Raw genomic sequence first — 21,778 nt, forward strand, 5'->3', positions numbered from 1 at the left:
TGTCCCCCCCTCTCCGCGAAGAGACGCAGCCAGCCACAAAAGGATATGAATAGAACGGTTGTTGAGTCACCGAGGACGCAGGTTGTACCGCCTGGGTGTAGTTCCGTGGTCCAAGGGCTGGCTGGGAGCCGGGAAGTCCGGGACCTGCGAAATAACTGCTGTCTCGAAGTAGCGATTTAGTTCAGACACATGAATTGGGCCGTACTGCTGTGTACCATGCAGTCGTGCTAGGCGGTAGCTCAGCGGGGAAACTGTTTCCGTTATACGAAAGGGTCTATCCCAACGGTTGGCTAGGGATGCTGCGAAGCCTTTCGACGCATCGCTGAGGGGATGTGTCCGACGAAGTACCAGGTCTCCAATCTGAAAGTGCACGTTGCGGCGGCCCTTGTCGTACTGGGTGGCCTGTTGAAGACGAGCGATGTCGAGGTTCTCTCGTGCTTCAAGAACGGCCGACGAGAGTCGGTGATGGACGCCCTGGGCGAACTGCGCCTATGGGCGTCCATTCTGCGCAACATCTGTGTATAAAAAGGAATTTTCCATTGGGAAGGTTAGCTCCTTACCAAAGTTGAGACGAGCAGGCGTGAAACCAGTCGATCGGTTGACCGTGGTGCGCGTTGCAAATGCCATCTCATCGAGTTTGGCATCCCAGTCTTTGTGGCGGGCTGTGTGGGAAATCAACATCATTTTGAGGTTGCGGTTGATCCTCTCCGTGATGTTGGCTTGCGGATGATACGGCGAAGTCAGCTTGTGCCGCATCCCAAGCGCAGCGCAGGTGTCGACGAAGATCTTGCTTCGAAAGGGCGAAGCACCGTCCATGATGAGCTCTGCAGGAAAGCCGAATCTGGTGAAGACGGACAGAAGGCAGTCCCAGATCCGCTGCGAAAGAAGCTTCCGTAAGGGGAACAGTTCGACCCACTTGGTGAAGTGGTCAGTCACAACAGGTATGTAGGGATTTCCTCGAGGACTGCGTGGAACCGGTCCCATGACATCACATGCGACAATCTGCCAAGGCGACTGGTTAACGATTGGCTGCATTAATCGTGGTGGTTGGCCTCCGCGAGGTTTCGCCTTCTGACACACTGGACAACTGCGAGCATACTTCAGTACTTCCTGCCTGATTCCTGGCGAAGTCGCAACACGGCATAACTTATCGTAAGTCTTACTGCCGCTGTGTGACCCGCTAATGCTGAATCATGGAAGTACCTGATGAATGATTTGCGCAGCTTCCCAGGTATCACGATCCGGAAAGGCGATCCATCGCTGTCATCGTCTGCCTGGGGGATGTAGCGTAGAAGTCCGTCTTCGCTCAGCAGGTACGAGTCGTACTCGACGTCGCTTCCGGTGCCGCTTGCTCTTCGTGCCGCAAGCCTCTCGCACACGTGTAGACAAAGTCCATCTTCCTGCTGGGCCCCACAGAAGTAATTACGAATTTAATTCCAATTACCTCCAGTAGGGTAATGCATTACATTGCAAAATTTCCTGCATCAAAACGTAATGAGATACATTGCAAATTACTCTCAGATGTAATTTAATTACAGTAATTTCATTACTGCCACCTCTGCCGCTTGCACGCTTCGCGGTGTCGGCTAATGAACGAAATGCTATCGTATTTATTAATCACCGCTCCACACGCTTCCCCGTCGGCTGAATGGTTACGTGTCGGGCTCACAATCTTCACGTCGTGGGTTTCATTCCCCTTGGGGACGTTTAGAGAGTTTTGTTCTGTCTTTTCAATTTAAACGCTAACAACTCTCCCGCACATGCGTATTTTTTTTTCCTTTACTTGTTTAGCGGGTTTTTCCGCCCAGGGGGCAGAGATAAAGGCGTGAAATCTGACAGAGTCCCTGCCCCCCAACAGTTCAACAGTCAACAGTGCAATGAATTCATTCAGCAATAGGTATACTCAGTAAAAATATAAAAGAAGGCACAATGAAACGATTACTTCAACATTCAACAGTGTGAATTGTAAAATAAAATAAAATAAAACGGCACAATAAAGCAACTAGCAAAATCACATGTTACACAACAAGCATGATTCGAAGCGTAGAACAAATGTAACGTCGTATGACATAGAAGCATCATATCACTAATATAAACATAAAATAAAAAGTTTTTTCACGAAAAGAAAAAAAAAAAGAGAGAAGAAGGAGACAGCATAAAATAGGACTGATGGCCGCCATTTCATTTAGCAATGAAGAATGATCGAATATATGTCCAGAGCCACATTTGCAGTCAAATATATGTACATAATAAAAATAATAAGCCTACATATTACACAACTGAGAAGCTGATACCACTGCCCACGAGAAAGCTATGGCACTGTTTCTTGAAGGCATAAAATGTTTTATCATAATCTATAGTCATATCTGTTCTTCTTAGCAACTTGGTTATCTGAAAAGACCGAGTAGTGCGGCCATAATTGGGTTTCGCTTTGGGTCTCGCAGATGGTAAAAACCCAAACTCTCTTTTGGTGTGGAGTATATTTTGTGTATGTGAATCCATTGCAAGACTCTAAAATAGTATACTTCGTCTGCCTGAAGCATATTATATTTGACGAATAGTGTTTGGGTTCTTATGTTTCTAATATCTCCTTTATAATTTTCGCACATGCCAAGAATCCTCTCCTGCAAGGTGATAAGTTTGACATAGCTTGAATTGATCGTCGCCCCCCAAACTGAGATGCCGTAACTGATTTTAGAGTAGAACAAAAATTGTACAACGCCTGTTTTAGCCAAGTGGGCAGCAAGTTTCGTATCTGATATGTACTTCCCGTAACACGAGATAATTCACCTTTGAGTTTATTCACACGAGTGTTCCATGAAAGGTCCCCAGTAAACCATACACCGAGGAAGTTTTGTTCAGACACTTGCTCAAACACAGTGTCTTCAAATTTTAAGCTCATGGGGCTGCAGTCGAGTTTATTTATTGGCTTAAAAATAATATACTTAGTTTTGCTAGTATTTAGTTTTAAACAATTTTTTTTGTAACGTTTCAATAGGTAGACATTTGCACCACTTTCTAGGCATGTTTTCGTCCCCCCAGAGAAGAATACGTTGGTATCGTCTGCATACATTAATAGATCGGGGTAACCGGATATAGTCGTTATATTATTGACATATATAACAAAAACAAATGGACCTAAAATTGACCCCTGAGGAACCCCATGATGCATTTTTAAGTCTTTTTTTACGATTCGCCGTTTATTAGTACATATTGGTAACGATCTGCAAGATAGTTCCAATTAATTTTAGAGCTACTCCGCGTACATCGTAAATTTCAAGCTTTATAAGCGAAATATTGTGCTGCACAGTATCAAATGGTTTACTTAAATCTAAGAAGAGACCAAGAGTAAATAATTTGTTCTCAATATTTTCAACTATTTTATCCTTTATGTTAAGAACCGCTAGCTCCGCCGATTTTTTGCTCTTGACAGTAGTATTGGGACTGCGTTATTATACTATGCTTCTCGAAAAAAGGTGTTAATCTATCAGCAATCACACGCTCAAATATTTTAGAAAAAACTGGGAGAACTGAAAAAGGTCTGTAGTTATTAATGTTTGTCTTAACACCTCCTTTACACACTGGAGTAACCCTGGCTATTTTTAGCTCGTCAGGGAAATATTTACTGTATTCGATAGAACTGAACTATGGTCACAGTGTACTTCATAGGTAGGGTTATTATTTCATCTATTCCAGCGGCGGCGTCATTTTTTAGGTTTCTGATTATTTTATGAATTTCAAACGGTGTCGTTCGAGTAAGCATAATCGACCCAATTTGGTTTCCTGCGTCAATACAGTCACCTTTGAAGCCCTCCCAGTGTACGCACTCGAACTAATAAAATATATATTCATTTTATCGCCAAGTTTTTTCCCAGTGTCACGCTTATCATCTATTGGTATTTCTTTCAGATTACACCGGGCCTGCTCTCTGTTCGTGAGTTTGTTTACCGTGTCCCACACTTTTCTATGGTAATTGTGTATACCTAGAAGTTCTTTTTCATAGTATTCGCATTTCGCTTTTTTTAGGTCGGCATGCAGTTTGTTTCTGCATTTCTTGAAATCCATAAGCAGCCGCCGATCACGACGCCGAATAAAGGCATGATACTTGGCATTTTTCTGCCTTATTCTTCCATACAGGTCTCTAGTCATCCAAGGCTTTCTCATTTTTCTTTTTACATTTCACTCTACGTTCCTGAAGAGGAAAAGCTACATTATTGTACTGTCGGACTTTCATCGGGAATATTTTATAGGTATATCTAGGGTTGCACTCAGCGTAAACGACATCCCACGTTTCTTTTTCCATGAGGCAGACGAAAGTTCTTAGCGTTTCCTCATTAATGGTGCGATGCCAAAATGCATCTACGTCGTTGTTATTTTTTGAGCAGGCGAGGACTCTACGCAGAAGTATTCGTTTCGTATAAGAGAGCAGAATTACCCTGGAAGGACTGTCGAAAAGAATGTTTCGAAAAATAAATGTTAAAAGTTAAAATATCCGCTTCGGTTGTCTACGTCAGTGGTTTTTTCCTCTACATTAAAATATTTTATTGTAATCTTGAGAGCGCGAATTAAAGAAAAATACTAATAACTTTCGGCTCATGATTTATTGAGCAGGGGCAGATTTTAAGTGAGCTGAACTGAAATATGAAACTCTCTGTACGACGCATTTGGTGTTACGCAACGCTACGAGGGTGGGTCGAAGGATGATATTAAGCCTTACAATGTAAAATCTGAATTGTAGACAATGTCTCCAGTCTCTATAAATGTATTGTGGGTGCACCGATTCAGTTTCATTGCCGCTCCGGGGTTTCTGCCGTGGGTGTCAAGCTTTGACCGGACGCAGTACAATGATTGTCCAAATGCTGCTGTATGGCTTCATTCTCTTCACTGCAGCTTTCGTAAGTCGAATCAACAACTTTTATGCTGCATTCATAATGGTGTTCGAATCGCAACCGCGAAGCGGTTTCGCTGGTCGTCATCATCAAATGCACGTAAATTTGTACAGCTTCTTTAAGCAACCGGGTTCGCAGCCGCTTTGCGAATGCGGCTCAGTCGCCAGTGTGAATGCGGCCTTAAAGGCGCCTCAGTAGTTCATTGTAAAACCTTCGTGCGCGAAACGTGCTAGAAAAATTGTATTCGGTAGTCGGTCAGTAGTGCCCGGAAGATATGGAGTGTGAAGGGGAGTAGTGTTTTAATATTTTTTTTTAATGCCTAAGACGCTAGAGCGTTGTTATACTTTAATTATTGCGTTCATTCGGGTGCATATCATTTTGGGAAAAAAAAAAAGAAGTATTTGGTAATCCACAACTTCAGTGGCAGACATTCTAAAATAAAATTGCATTCTTAGAATGAAGATCGTGCTGGTAGGGGTAAAATATAAAGAAGGGAAGAACATACAACGTGTCGTCTCTGTCCTCGTTTTTTTATGTTCTTCCCTTATTTAAATAAAATTTTATTATTTTCGCACCGCTACTTGATTTGATTATAAACTTAAATATTCGCACAACCATAGGTTTCAATCATCTTGCCTAAGTGAATAAAATAGAACGACCGGCTTCCATTGAATCTTTCATAAGATTCTAGAATGAGACAAATATTAGACCATGAATACAATAAAGAAGACCATGCGAAGGAATGTTAAGGTATCGCGTTTTAATGTTTAATATAGGGCGACAATACGTCCATCATGCAGTGCGCAGGAAAGGGTCGTTTCTGGTCACGGACAACGGACACTTTTCAAAAGTGTAGCGTACTCGCGTAGCTGCTTCGCTAATTGGGTCATTCTTCCGAAAAGTCAGACATTGGTGTAACTGATCTTTGGCTTTAATAATTGTTCGCTGTGTTCATTTATTATTCATTGTTGGGACAACATGACGCTCTACGTTCATAAGAACAAATATTTTCGATTATTTTTAGTCGGCACATATTTGGAGCACATTGATTTTGGAATCTCTCCTATGGGTAATGACGGAAATTAGGCTGAATCTGTTAACTATCACACAAGTTTCAAAGCCTTCTAATTTAGTTCTAGCAAACTGATTTCTTAGCAACCTGATTTAAAAAAAAAGACGTAGAAATTGTGAGTCATCGTTTATGAAATGAGCACTTTGTTCAGTGTTGCCAAAGTATTTATGCTCTCATAATTAGTAACAAGAAACGGCTGCAAGCGACTAAAATATCAATGGTGTAACGACGATATAAATAATATAAGCGGCTTTGTCCACGGTATTCAGTACGTAACCAGGCCCACTATTGAACCTCCTTTCATGGCGGCCTTACCAAAACCGATGATCGCTTCAACCAAAAGGTTTCGATCTTATAGGTCAAAGACTAAGCAGGAAGAATTTCATACGCTTTTTTTTTAAGTTTCAGTGGTGTCGCACATAACTAATGTCCCACTTTCTTTAATTTATTGATATGAAACAAGGAGGATTGGCGAAATAAATATGCCTTCCTACAGTTTTAAAACTATTCAATTGCAGCGGAGAGTTCAGTTAAACATTTTTATTTTGCTCGAAATGTCAGTAGTGTCATAAGTCCGTCGAGTCACGAGTCAGTCGCTTCACGGGTCAGTCGTGTGACGGGTCAGCCACGATCAGTGGCACCTGCCGATGGCGCGCGCCGCCACTGCTGGTTTTAAACGACATAGTTCCGTGCGCGCTCGGAATCAATAAGCAAGGTCATATGAGAACGGTAAGTGCTAACTGTCTTTTAAAGTCCACTATGTAATACAGAGTTGCGCATATAATTAAACGATGGTGTAAACACTCGGGCATACTGCGCTCGGCTTTATTTCTAGAAAAAGATGCCGCTACAAATTTTTTGTATTTTTCTCCAAAATATTTTTTTATTTGGATTCAAAACAAAACAGAGACGAGCGAGAAGCTAAAAACATTAATAGGGTACTTTACAAGCCTTTAAATAAAGGCAGGAGTATTGTGATAAATTGAAACCTCTCAACTATAGTAAATGGTTCTAAATTGTTGCATTAAATACAAACAAGTGTGCTTTATGCTAAGCTATACCACGAAAACAACGCACACAATCATGCTTCCGTGCTTGTACATTTATCCCCACTTGCTACCGGCGCTCTGAAGCAAGACAGTATCAAACGACTCGTTAAAGCAGAGTGCATCAACCGGCACTCTGAAGCGAACAGTATTAACTAACGCTCTGAAGCAGACGGTATCAACTGACGCTTTGCACTTTCAAAAAAAGGGGGTGTACTATTTTCACACCTTGGTACCATATATCGCACCCCAAAAACTACTATTCGACGTTCAGTCCACTGACGTCGATCCCACCATACTAACTTTCACGAGCGGCTTCATAGTGGAGTGATTCAACTTATTAAAATAGCTAATGTACCCATTAAAGACTACAGAAAAACACTGCTGCAAACACTTTTGTTGACCCTGCTGCAAAAGCCCGGACTTTTTTTTGCCGTCTTTGTTACATGGATTAGCTGTTGGTAAGTTATATCACACATCTCTCAAGCCGCTCCTAAAAATTGGTATCGTCTCTTCTACGTCAGGGGACTGAACGTCAAAAAGGTAGCTTTTGTGCGTTATATGGGACAAGAGGTGTAAATACTACACCCTGCCCCCCCCCCCCCCCCCCCCCTCCCCCTATTTCCGAGTGTTAGGCAGACGGTATACAACCGAGGCTTGAAAGCAGAGGACATCAACCGGCGCTGTGAAGCAGAAGAGACCGACGCTCTAAAAAAAGGCATCAATCGGCGTTTTGACGCAGACAGCCTTACGCTTGGTTTGACCGTCTTCTCGGGTTGCTAGTGCACCTCCGTCTGGTTTTTGATAAATCCTTTCATCCGTCTGGTTTCTTCACAAGGTTTACGTTTTAGTGTTCATTTTTAGTGTGCGTGCACCAGTTAAGTTTTGGCCTCTCTCCTGTCAGTTTATTTATTTACTGTTTTTCACGCCTTACTATCTGTTTGCTTGTTTTATTGAATATTTAATATATTATTTTCCGTTTTGGCCATAGATAGGGCCCATCTGCTGTGTCCGTCTTTTTTGTTAACGGGGTTTGTCTTGTTCGACAGTTTTATACTTGGCTGACCTTTATAGGCCTGTAGCTCTACAGTTTGGAGGAGCGACCCTGGCAATCAAAATCAGATTTGTTAAAGCTGTTCTTACGTTGTGCGTCAGCACGCTCAGTCAAACGGTTATAAATATGAAACAAACGACCCAGAAGAAAAAAATGTTTAATAATAATATTAGCGCTTTGATGATCCCCAAGTGCAATTATTCAAGTTCTCCCCGCCGCCCACGTCAATAAAAAAAATTGTCGCAGGGTTTTATAGAGATTTAAAAGAATAGTGATTGTATATCTGCTCGGGCGCTATACTACCTTTTTTTAGTTTATGCAAATATATGTAACTGTGTAACATAAAGTGTATGTGCTAATAAAAAACACTTATTATTCTTAGTGATTACATTTCTTGGTTTTCAGACACAACATTTGGCACTTTTTTCATTTGTTTGCAAAATATCAGATCTCACCAAAATACTTCTTTGCCTCAAAACAAAACTGACTGTATATATTCAGAGCATGATATTGCAGATCTAAACCACTCCAAAATTTTCAATATTTATCTTGTCATAAGCGCGAGAGAAAAATAATATTTTACAATGCCGTTATTCATTTTAGTGGGGTACATTCTGCAATATACTGTTTATTAATAAAAAAAAATGAAACATCTGGAAGCACAGCCATGTTTTTTTATCAAGATTACAAATGGTTCACCTAATAATCAACAAAATATTAAAATCTAAAATAATGTCGGAGCATAATCCTTTTTTCGGACCCAAAGTTTGCTCGGGAGAATGACCCGATTCTTCGAGACAGCCATTATTTAGGCACGTATGCTGAGCACGTATTCAACATGATGGTTCCATTATCGTTTGGCGTTGACTCAGCTCTGGCCGTATCGAGAACGAGTGCTGGGTCAGTGTTTGGCGAAGACTCGGATTCAGTTCCATGTTTAGTGCCCAAGGAATGGCGACAGTCAATGTTGCCTGGTGGCCTCTTGAAAAAGGCTCTGTTTGGTGGAGGAAGTAAACAAAACAAACATGGAGAACCGACGCCTTGCAACATTCATTTCCCAACGGACATTCCTGGTCTTTCAAAACCATTATTTCACAAAATAGTTACAAAAACATTGATCAAATCGAATATTACAAATCGAATATGACAATATGACGAATATCTTAACATCAACTTGGCAAATACATTGCACATGTGTTACGGTAGGCAACATTTATTTAAAAAATAAAGCATTCCACATATTTTTGTTAAGTTTATTATCACAAAGAAAGCTTATATTCTGGATATATCACTTATATGGGCGCATTATTACTCGCAGAAACGTTAAATTTCTGCCATGCGTGTAAAATGTAATATATATTATTCAGTTGCCACTACACTATCTTTTTTTATCAATTTTAGGCTTGGAAAGGTGAAGGTGAGTTATTTTTTTTCAATATTATTATTATAAACTATTTACATATTGCCACGCGCGTCGCAGAGTGAGCGCGTGCGCTGCCGAATTTTTACCATGCTTGGCTATCGCGCTCAGGCGCAAGGTTCGATTCCAAGGAACGGACTCCTCTTTTATTTATTCTTTCAACTTGACGTTCTCGTAAGCTCGCAAACCTTGCGCTCGATCGTGCTACTCCGGCGACCTTCGACGCCTGCGACGGTATACCTCTTTGTATTTTTGTTTTCGGAACAAGTTCGCCAAATTAAAAGTTTAGTTTCTGTTCATTCGTCCCCTCATCATCTGTTATTCGTGACAGTTGATGAGGCGATGATTCCGCCGAGATAATGTTCAATCGCAATGAAACTGCGATTTTTTATGCGTGTAAAGAGTGGAAGCAATATACGTATATAACGACGCACCTTCGACTATTTTAATCAAGAAAAATAATGAAAATCTCGCGCAAACTTTATTATGCCGAAAATTTAACACGTTAGTCACTGACAGCCTAAACAACGCTGGGCGTGACCTCTTATGTTGACGCGTTTTGATACGTAATCCTTCCTCCATCGTTCTTATATTCTAATGCCGCAACCTTATGGGCTGCTGAGCAATTACAATACTCTAAGAACCCGCTACGCCCTTTGTTTCTTAAGCTGTCGGTAAGATATAGCTTGACTACTAGCTTTATCACACCCGAAGGAGTGTCATATATTTTTTTTTTGGAGGGGGGGGGGGGGGGTTAGAGTGAACGCGTATACCCAAAGACGATGGAAGTTCGCATCACCTTGCTGCTGTCGGAAAAGAGCTTCAAAGTTTCTTGGCGATTTTAAAATACCAAACAAGATTCTTTACAGCGAAGCTGTATATAACACGTTAATCGTTTCTTTTTTTTTTTTTGTGTGTTTTGACGGTATGGTTGGCAGAAAACCATCGCCCGCGTTTTATCACCGTTCTAGCGCTCCTTATCATCTATCATTGACACTTTTTTTCAATAAGCAAACCACAAAACAAGTGTGAAATGCACACGATAGATCATGAAGGCGCACGCGAACGATGACAAACACGTATCGCTTCCCGCATGCTTTTCTCGGGAAACAACGCGGTTGCATAAGCTTCCGTGGCAACGACAGAGGCCAAAGTCGGGGTGACGTCACTAGCCCCGCTAACAACGTTAAGTACGTAGTGCTCCCCACATACGCTTCTCGGTAAAAATTGCGGTTGCATAAGCTGCCGCGGTAACGGCAGCGTACCAAGTCTTTCACATATAAAAAAAAATGTTTTGGTGCAGTGCATTCACTTTTCTTTCTTCAGTCATTTGGTATAGACCCTTTTTCCGTTTAAAAACATGAACTGCCGCTTGCGTCCCAAGCGACTTCCGGTCGCGCCGTCTTTGCAAGCCTATTGAGCTTCCTTATGTCACCAGTGCTAAAAAGCATAGATAATACACGGACAACGAAGTTCGAGATTTAGCGAGGGCTTTCGACTATACAAGATTACATCTTGGAGGACGCAAGTTGTTTTACATGAATACCCGAAACATTTGAACAGATCTCGCACTCCTCTGGTACGTCAGAGACTGTAGCACCACCTGGTGGCGTTTGCCATAAAAAGGGTCTGCAGTGCAGTGGGCAATCGTTGCAGGGGATACCACAGCTTTGCTCTCCAACCATTTTCACAGCGTGTATTTGAGCCTAAACTTTTCTAATATTTTTTTTATTTAGATGAATCATGAATTCTTGTAAACATATTAAGATTCAGGTGGGTGTGACATTACGTTACTCAGCCCTGATTAATACATAACGTAATGTTAAACGAGCTTGCTTATATGGTACCCTTTGTTTCAGCGTATGTCAGAGCAAAGTCAAAGCACAGGTGATACAGATTTATTTATTTATTTACCCTAAAGGCCCAAACGGGCATTACGTAGGGGGGGGGGGGGGGAGCGATAGTACAAAGTTTAATACAATTGGGTAAGTGAAAATCAATAAACAATATAAATAACAAGAACACTAGATCAAAACATGACACAAACCAACACTATATGAGTTGGTCCGTATTACTTAAAAAACTAATGAACATATCGGGTGAAGTGATTAACGCGATTTCTGGGCAGGCTGTTCTATTCGGAGATGGCAAGAACCAGAGGGGAATTCTCGAACAAGTTAGTGCGGGCAAAGATGGGCGATACTTTAAAGTGTGATCAACGCGAGACGAAACACGATGAGCAGGTTCAATGAATGAGGTCCTATACAGAGATGATCCATGATAGAGCTTGTGGAAAAATGACATGCGAGCAATACATCTTCTGTACTGCAGTTGGGTTAGGTTGAGGTTACGTTTTATGTTAGCCACACTGGAAGTACGGGAGAAGTTGCGGGTTATAAATCTTGCAGCTTTATTTTGAAGTGCCGCAATATGGTTGGTTAAGTAAAGCTGATGAGGGTGCCATATGATGGATGAATATTCCAACTGTGACCTGACGAGGGTAGTATAGGCGAGGAGTTTAGTTTCTTTGTTAGCTTGAAATAAAGAGCGTTTAAGAAAACCAAGAGTTCTGGAAGCTTTGCGGATTACATATTCAATATGAAGGTTCCATGACAAGTTAGTTGTTGGGTGGACGCCGAGGTATTAAATCGATGTAACGTTTTCAATGCGGTCCTCTCCAATCATGTGCGCGTGATGAGTGGTTTGTAATTTCGTTGTAAAAGTGACAGCTTTAGTTTTGTTACTGTTTATTTGCACTAACCATGTGGTACACCATTGCTGGACAATGTCTAGGTCCCGTTGGAGTATGCGAAAATCCAAGGGGTTAGAAATGACCCGATAAATGACCCAATCGTCCGCGAAGAGACGTATGGTAGATTGAATGTTAGGGTGAAGGTCATATATATATAAAAGAAACACTACCGGACCGAGGACAGAGCCCTGAGGGACGCCAGACTTCACCGGCAAAGGGGAGGAGACACACTTGTTAATTAAAGCAGATTGAAAGCTGTTTGTTAAAAAAGCAGTTATCCATTGAATAAGGAAAGCGTTTATATTCATAGTTTCTGATTTGTATATTAGTCTGTTATGGGGAACCCGATGAAAATCTTTAGCAAAATCAATAAAAATAGCATCGGTATTACAAGAGGAGTGAACAGCAATGTGAAGGTCAGTAATCAATTCAAATAGTTGTGTTTCGCAGGAATGACCGCGTTGAAACCCATGATGATTTGAAAAAATAAGGCTGTTTGAAGATAAGTAGGTCATAATCTGTGATGAAAGTATATGTTCTAAGATTTTATATGAAACGGAAGTGAGCGATATGGGTCTGTAGTTATTGAAATTATTTTTTATCTCCGGCTTTGAAAATTGGAATGACATGAGCGAGTTTCCAGGCATCAGGTAGTTGACCACTGGAGAGGGATCGTTGGAACAGCCTGCGCAGTAGAACTCCAGATGTGTGTTTGGTTAATTTTAAAAGCTTAGTTGATATTCCGTTGGGACCTGGGCTAGAGTTAGTTGGCAAGCGAACAATGGCACACTCAACTCCGTAACTAGAAATGACAATATCGTTCACTATATTTTCGGTAAGTGAGGAAATAAAAGTAGGATGTGGAAACACGTTTTTCTCAGTAAAAACACTGCTAAAAAAGTATTAAAACCAACAGCTAATTGATGTGAAGTTTGTACTGATCCGTCGTCACAAATAATACAAGGTAATACTGGAGTTGGCTTTGGATTTACTACGTTCAAATGCTTTTTTTGCGCCAGATCGAAGCATGTTTGAGACAGCGTCATCGAAAAAACGTTGCTTGGCATTTTTTATTTTGTTTTTGTAGAATACTTAGTGAGCATGATAAATGGTCCAATTGTGCTGACTGTGTGAAAGCACGGCACAAATATACAGACGTTTCTTTTTTTTTTCTTTTTTTTTGTAGATAGCTTTTAATTCTCGTCGTAAACCACGGCTTGTGCAGGCTAGGGGCGATTTTTATAGTGGGTGCACATACAGCCTGAGCCTCCAGTTACTTATCCGAAAAGGATCCAATTGTCGTTTAGACACCGTTCATCAAACCCACTCAGGAATGTACGAGAAAATTCACTTAATACAGAATACAAATTTTCCGTGTCAACTCTCTTATAATCAAAAATTTCTTTGTTAATGTGGTCCCGTTTGTTTACAGTCAGGGCAAAAGCGCAGTGGATAATACAATGATAACTAATTTTGTCGATGACGCGTACAGATGCATGCACGGGATGGGTGGTGAAAATTAAATCTACAACTGCATCTTCAAGAGTAGGCGTGGTAATCATTTGCTGCATATTAAGGTAGTCTGCCATTTCCAACAATTTCCTACACTCACTTTTGGGGGGGCATTCATCGGACACTGTACATGCAGCTCAATCAATACCGGGGTAGTTAAAATCGCCAGCTTATATGAGAGGGCAGTGAGGGAATTTAGAATGAACTTCGTTCATAACTGTATTTATATTTTCAATAAAGTCGGCTGGAGGAGCTAGGGGGCCTGTAACACACCCCGATTAAACACGTCTGAAAAGATAGTTAAACGGTAATCCATAAAATTTCGAGAGAGCTATGAAAGGAAAGCAAAGAGGATGGAATGGTGTTTCTGACAGCTGCCATATCTCCGCCTCCCCTGGTACCAGTTCGATCTTTGCGATAAATAGTAAACGAGATAGCAAGAGACAGCTCTGATTTCGGAATATTCGAAGTAAGCCAGGTTTCCGTTCCCAAAACAACATCAACAAAACAAGAGTCAATACAAGCCATCAAGTCACCTTGCCTCGGCAATAGACTGCGGAAGTTGGCTACCAGGAAAGAGAGCGGGCCAATCTGCGTAGTGGGGCAAGAGTTTGTTTTATATTTATTTTGAGGTCATGGGCGGTGGTCTTATCTATTGCCTCGGGAAACTGAGATAACCTTATCACTGTTTGCATCGTAGGAGTAAACAACATCGTTCAATGTAAGCTCATCGTATGATAGTCGGAATCTATTTGTACCTCGGTTTTCTTTGCATAGTCACGAAGTTTTTTGCGGGCAAGCTGCACACTGAGCGAAAAATCCTCTTCAATCCCGACTTTAGGGGAAATCAGGTTTTTCAACCTGGGAGCATTGCTTAAGACCTTGCACTAGCATTTGTAACTCAGAAATTTTATAACTCTCGGCCTATTTGTCCCAGCCCTAGGCCGCCCAATCCGGTGCGCGCGCTCGATTTCACCGGAGGTGATGTTTAGATGGGCTGAGAAGAACATTTGAACGTTTTTCTCTGTGTCGTTCCAGGTTTTGTGTTCTTGTTCAGGTAGGCCTTTCATTATTATGTTATTTCTACGAAGACGATTACTCAAGCCGTAAACGACACCAATTACATGTTCCACTCTGTGCTGCCTGGTGGTGTTGTCTTTGATCTCTGTTTTAAGGTTAGAAACCGTCAGATTCAGAGATTTCACTTCCTCTTTTAAGTGAGTAACCTCGCGAAGAGATTCTTCAAGATACGACACATGCCGTGATATGTCTGTAATTCCTGCGTTAATGCCCGCTAGTGTAGCTGTAGTTTCTCTCTGGTTCTTTTCGTTCGAAGCAATGCCACCCTGAAAGGACTCTAGGACCAGATCCATCTTGTCAGATCCCGGATTAGCCTCGACATCTCCCGCGCAAAGCAACAGTTGCGCAATGCATAATGACAGAAGCGGGATTTTCGCGCTGGGACACACGGATTTGACGTTCAAAACATGGCGCTGCGAACTAAAGGGACGATTACTTTTTCGCGGAACAAAACATCCAATACCAACTCTGTACGTGCCCTAATCAACCCCCACGACAGTACAAAGGAATCACAGATATTCACACGGATTTGCAGGGATTTGCGGACACAAAAACTTGAAGAATATTTTGAAACAAAAGGAAGATTTAAGTTCTGTTCACTCAAAGGAACAAGCCAACATAGTAGGGTGTACACTTGGTCGCTAATCCCTCGTCTGTGATGGACGACAGTCCTTTTGAGCACTGAGACGTCTTGTCCACCAGATGTCACTTCTTGTGTGATTCTAAAGTCGACCAACCGGAGCCAGGCACGAGCCGAGCTTGACGGGTGGTGGAAAGGGCGACGGCACGAGCCAGATAAATATGAGTTGACTCTTTAACGAAGGAACAAGCCAGCTTAGTAGGGTGTACACTTGGCCGCCAAATCCCTACACATCCTTACCCTTCACAGAAGAGTAAGAAAAAGCACATGGTCAAGGCACATTGACGGCGCTTTATTAGTTTGGCGGGGATTAACATGTACCGATGTCACAGGTTCGGATGTTAAAGATTCCATTTAAACAAACAAATTTGGAATTTGACTTGGACCTGTGACAAACTGGCGTCCGCGCCAGTTTGTCACATCGAGGTTGTCAAATAGAGGTTGTCATACAGATTTTGGAGGGGGAGAGCCGAGTCAGCGTTCTAAGTCAATTTCCAAATTTGTTTGTTTACATGGGATCTTTAACATCCGAACCTGTGACAAACTGGCGTCCGCGACAGGACAAAAATAGTTATTGAATGCTGTGACAACCGACAAGAAAGACAAACACCGTGACATTGAGTTTTAGGTCCGTCTTGATTGGACTCGGTCTCGTAGTATCGGCTGCACTTTCACCTACGGCGAAATGCAGTGCAGTATTTAGAAATGTTCATACGCCAGGCGCGAATAAAAAAGTAAAAAAGAAAAAGAGACAGAACGAATTGTCCGCCTGACAACTCAAAGTTTATTTTGAAAAAAAGAGAGAGATACAAACACGGCACTTCTATTCCGGATGAGCGTGCACATTCGTAAGGTCCTTGTCAACGAACGCATGACTTGGCGAGTGCAGAACACGTTAACGTCGCTTTCCAACCAGTAAGATTTGCGACGCTAGCTGATAAGAACGCGGAAGGGCGAATCAAGGGGCAAGCAGTCACGCCGTGCGTTTTTTTAAGCTGTCGCCACGCTAACAAAATAAGCACCGGAAAAAAATGACAAAAAGAAATCAAAATGCAAAAAAAGAAAAAAATGCCAACTCGTTTTTTAGCAGAAGTATTGAAGGTTGGCTTACACAAAGGGACTTCTTCTATTTTTATACCGGGTGATATTTTTTTATTCCAAACAGTCTTTTTAAAAAAAAAAAAAAGAAAAAAAGAGGCGTATTTACTGCTAGGTTATTGGCGTCTTCACTATGTTTTGTAAGCTCGGCGGACGTTCGAGGGGCGAACAACCGTCACTGTCTGGAGAGTAATTAACTAAAATGCGTTAATTATCTTTTAATTAGTGCAAATATAGTTATGGTTTCGATTAGAAACTTTCTGAGCTCATCAAAAACCACTGAATCAACTCTTTTTAGAACGACTTGAAGCTCGTGGGAAAGTCGGGGGCGCGCCAATGTTACCACTCGTGAAGCAGGAGCAAAGCGAGCAGTGGCAGAACGCAGATGATTAGTTCGTTATAGCGTTCCGCCACTGCTTGCTTTGCCCCTGCTGCACGAGTGATAATTTTGGCGCGCCCCCGACTTTCCCACGAGCTTCAAGTCGTTTTAAAAAGAGTTGATTCCGTGGTTTTCAATAACGCTCATTAAGTTTGTAATTGGAACCATAAGTTTATTTGCACCAATTAAAAAGTAAATTAACGAGCTTAGTTAGTTACTCACCAACCTGTGACGGTTGTTCGCCCCTCGAGTATCCGCCAAGCTCAAGAAACCTATAGCGAAAACGGCATTCAGGTAGCAGTAAAGACGCTTTTTAAAAAAAAATCTGTTTCGAATAAAAAATATAGCCCGCTATAATATGCGTCAACTAGCCTTCTTGATGGTGGGTCTGTTTTAAATGCAGAGCCGAGTCGCTTGCTCCTGCCCTTTGGATCCCTTCGTCCTCGTTTCTGTTCGCGTTGTCTTTAGCAGGAGCGTTCACCAACCTGACCAACATTATTTTCTGGTGCGAATATTGAGTTTCATTTTTTTTTCTTTAGTTGATAATGGAGTTTTTATATTAAGACACATTTGTGAGCCATTTAAACCTGACCACCTCTACCTGCTTGCTCGCTTTGCTTCTCTTTGCAGAGAACACACTGGAGGTCTTCAATCTCGAGGATGCGTTGAAGAAGTTTGTTGACGTTTTTAAAAAAGTCTACAAAACTCCAGTGAGGTGGACTGATTTGTGGTCGAAGCGCCAGGAAATGAAAGATCTCTTCGCAACTCCAAAGTAACTGAAACTCAGGCTTAACTATCGCACAATTGGAAGTATATTACGACATTTTTATTCTACATAATGTATTTTTAATCCGAAAGCATTAACTGTTCTATGAAGCGAACCGACGTCATCAGCTTTGAAACCACGCCTAACGTTGGCCAAAAGGCACCTAAAATCCATTTTCCCGATTGAAGTCGATTTCTGACGGATTATGCTCCCATTGGCAGGCGCGCGTCATCAAGGAACGAGGCTCCCATTGGCTCTCGTGCGGCGTAAGTTTAAAAATAATCCACCAGAGAAGCCCTTTCTATTGCGGCGCAGCGCTCGCAGCGGCGCGGCCGCCGGTAAAGGGAGGCAGCGGTGGCGGCGGAGCCAGAGCCCGCCCGGGCAGACTCCGTAGAGGTCGCACGGCCGAGCTCTTCCAAAACGTGGCCATCTACGCCATTACGCCGCAGACGAACTAAGAGAGCGGAAGAATGACATTCACGCTTTCGAATTCACAGCTCATAACAAATTTATGCTTAGGTGTCCTCGAACCTTTTTCATTTTTTTTTATTCCGGTTTTGCAACACGGTGTTATCAACATAGCAAAACAGCAGTCGGGTTTTTCCTATAGATATTCACATCGAGTGATTCGGCCACAAAATAGAAGCACCTGATTTTTGTTTTCCACTGAAACCAACAACAAAAACAAATATGTTAAGGCTCCCTAATATGAGGCGAGATTACCTATTACCGGAAAAAAAAGATCCCTGGAATGGAGAAACTCCGCAGGAAGAGACAGATGTGTAACTCAGAGAACGCTTGATTGTTATAGACTTAAAAATGTAACATATACCGATAAAACAATTTGCGTGCCGATATTCCTACGGCGTAAGGAACACCAGTTTTGCCTTGCCTCCCCCCCCCCCCCCCCCCCCCCCGCGTATTGCCAGAGAGTGTGACATTGCCGTGCGCGCTTCCCTCTTGGCCAGCTAATCGCGCGATTACTGATCGACGGTTTATTAATTGCTGCGTTAGTTTAAAAATGTATATGGTCACCGACAAAGTGAAAATAGCAGGGCGCGTCTTCCGAATGTGCGCGGCCTCCAGTAAGCGCCTCACGCCTTTCACCGTGCTTTGACTGCGTGCGCGTGCTCGAGGTGCACGAAAATCCGAGGCATAGTCGAGGGTAGGAAGCTCGCACTGGAGGCGGGACAACTGAAGCTCTCTCTCCTACTCTAGCTAACGCAGTTCCTTAGGCCAAAGTTATGTTTTTGTCTGGACAACTTGGGCTTTACAAGCGCAAAGTAGTATAAGAAGAGCCAAACTTCATCTTTTCTGGCTAGAGTCTGGATTTCTTGGCCCTAAATCTCCAAACAAGCGCACAAGTTGGGCTTTACTGTCGGTAATTTGGCTGTCATCTGACATCTTTGGCTCTAAATCGCAAAAGAATTGGCAGGCATATAGGATTCACTTCTTGTTATTCGGTCTTTATCTGGCAACTTTGGGCCTAAATATTCAAACAAATGCTAGAATTTTGACTTCGGTTCATATGTGCACATTGTTTGGCTCAGGTCTGGTACTTGGGTAGCAATTATATGGCAAGCAAAAAAAAAAAGCCATAGAAACTTCAAAGGAAATTGGTCAGGCGTTAACTAACGCCTTCAACTAAAACCGTACAAGGCCGAAACTATAGGCCCCTAAGATTGCCACGCTTGTGCCAAGTTCTGCGTTTCTCTGAGGTGCTACATAGGGCCGTTTTTACCTTGTCAATGACTGTAATTGAATTATTTTAAATATGTCTTTTGTTTCAAAGATTTCAGGTAAATGTCCAAAGCGGCCCGATAACAATTGGTGAGCCAGAAGCAAAGGAGAAGATCAGCACTCTTCTCTACGCAAACCTCTATGACAATGAAGCGAATGCAAGTCAAACGTATACCGTCACGCATTCTACCAGTCGCAAAGAAAAATCATCTTACACGGTTAAACTAGGATTCAACCTCGGCCTTGTGTTGTCGGGAGGTCTGACATTCGAAGAAACACTAGGAGTGAGTGGCAGCGTCGGAATTAAGACCGAAAGAGAAACTGCCAAGACAGACTCTAAAACGACGCTCAAGACGTTTTCGGTCGCCACAGGTGTCACCGTTCCTCCTAACAGGACCGTTCAAGTGGAGTGGTACGCCACCACCACCCAAAAAGTACGTGATTTGCGATTTCTATCCATGGTGCCACTGCCAACTTTCTATTTTCGGGGAAAGTAGAAATGCACGTTCTGCCTCATAAATGTTGACGATATCAATTAGTTGCACTAAACATTCTGAGTTGTTTTGTAGGTTGTTGTTTTGTTTCATCATAGCCGCTTTGTTTTACCCCTCTTATATGTTTGTCTGATCAACTTTGTTCAGCCCCTTATTATCAGTTTTCCCTTTGTGATACTTTCCTGTATAGAAGTCTGATATGTTTTAATCAAAGCGAATAATTGTTGTTGACGCTATCTGTGCGAAACGCGATTTAGCTGCTCTGGGTAATATTTCACAATAAAAATTTGTTTCCACTTGTTTGTAAGAGAGGTAACGCGTGATCAATATGAATGTTGTGAGGCAAGTGTTTGAAGCAGTTTTAATTGAAAAACTAATATTTCGAAATAGGTAAGCTCTTGTTTGCTATGTCTTGGAAAAAAATGTAACGATATTATCACTGCGTGTGTTGCTATGCCATTGCATATTTTGACTAAGACTGGAAGACCTCCAGTACACCAAGTATTTTTATAAAATTAAGAAGCTCATATTTGATGTACCTCTCTTTTACGGGAAAAACCTCCTTGAGCATTACTGTAACACCCAACGCCGGTTGAAAATGGCCAGGTTCTTTTCGAGATACAGACGTATTTTGTAATGACGCGACCAACTGATTATTCATGCTTTATTGACTGCTCTTGTTATTTTGTTACGCTGCTCTTGTTATTTTCAGGATTATGTGTGGCGCCGCAAAGTGACCATCAGTGGATATTTTGCTATGGGGCTCGCGACCCCCTTGAAAGACACCACCGTGTTTGTCATTCCAGTGACTTACCTCGCCCTTGTCAACCCCGCGATGACAGTAGTAGGCGACAGGCACGTGCAATTTGAGGCTTATGGCATATTAAGAAAAATCACCGTGCCGGAATCTGACATCTACACAACGGATGTGACGGGCACTTTAAAGGACAAAATAACGACGATTTCTGAAAGGTCTCGCATTGTTGGGTAAATGTTAGAAGCAGGCGGGCGCTTTCGACATATTAAAGCGATGCTCCCAAGTCCGCAACGACAATACTGGTGGCTTCTGTGCTCAACATCGCGACGAAGATATGCCGTTTAGGCGTGTGTCAAGATTCTTACTTTTCTTTACTTTTTTTCCAATAAAAAAAAATGTGTGTGTGTGCGCATAATGCAATATTTATCTCGCAAAATGTAGCTTGCAAAAAAGAAAACATAAAGTGTAAGTTTGGGAATTATTAAAATCATGGTTCTACGCAATCTTGGCTTCTGAAGTTTTTTTTTCAATCAAGTGGCATTCTCCATTTGTAGAAGGAAGAAGGAAATGTTTAATTTTGTGTTCACATCTTCTCTTTCAAATTGGTGCATGCATATTTTGCCATATTTATTGAAAAAGTGTTTTTTTATGAAAAGGCAAAGTGTTGTAACTCGTGTTTCGCGTGGTAACTCAGCAACAAAGTTATAAAACAGATTCCGGTAGACCTAAAAGTTCAACAAAAACTAAAACCAGAAGCGCAATGCCAGGCGCTAGTTCATAAAAAGTATGTTTGTACAATAAAAAATATTAGAATTCGCATTTCACGAGATATACGTTAATTTCTAGTTTAAACGATAAAACTATTTTATGTTTTAAATATTTTATGGAGTACCAAGTTGTTCGGTGTTATGAAAACCTGCGTTCGGGTTAAAGTAAAAAGTTATCTCCGGGCGATTATTAAATAATGTTTCCATCAATCTCCATTTGCATAAGGACTCAAGTGGGATTCATTCGATTAAGTATCTTCCTTTTCCACAAGAGTCGGATGAGTGCATCTTTGATTTCAAAATAAAGCGAAC

At 41.8% G+C, this 21,778-nt stretch overlaps 1 protein-coding gene across 1 annotated transcript; it reads left to right on the top strand.

The window, feature by feature from the left end:
* The first annotated feature begins 4,790 nt into the window (after window positions 1-4,790).
* On the top strand, window positions 4,791-21,199 carry LOC120841904. Its single transcript, XM_042287972.1, has 5 exons — window positions 4,791-4,895; window positions 9,463-9,478; window positions 17,573-17,714; window positions 19,501-19,882; window positions 20,655-21,199. The coding sequence occupies exons 1-5, from the start codon at window positions 4,845-4,847 to the stop codon at window positions 20,931-20,933; spliced, it is 870 nt and encodes a 289-aa protein (XP_042143906.1). The 5' UTR covers window positions 4,791-4,844; the 3' UTR covers window positions 20,934-21,199.
* Window positions 21,200-21,778: the final 579 nt, after the last annotated feature.

The sequence above is a fragment of the Ixodes scapularis genome, unplaced genomic scaffold (assembly GCF_016920785.2).
Source record: "Ixodes scapularis isolate PalLabHiFi unplaced genomic scaffold, ASM1692078v2 ptg000720l_1___fragment_3__unscaffolded, whole genome shotgun sequence".
Classification (NCBI taxonomy): Eukaryota; Metazoa; Arthropoda; class Arachnida; order Ixodida; family Ixodidae; genus Ixodes; species Ixodes scapularis.

Coding starts and splice junctions, on each gene's coding strand:
- LOC120841904 (XM_042287972.1), top strand. CDS start 4,845: ATGATTGTCCAAATGCTGCTGTATGGCTTCATTCTCTTCACTGCAGCT. Junction 17,715..19,500: donor GATCTCTTCGCAACTCCAAA/GTAACTGAAACT, acceptor TTTGTTTCAAAG/ATTTCAGGTAAATGTCCAAA. Junction 19,883..20,654: donor ACGCCACCACCACCCAAAAA/GTACGTGATTTG, acceptor TGTTATTTTCAG/GATTATGTGTGGCGCCGCAA.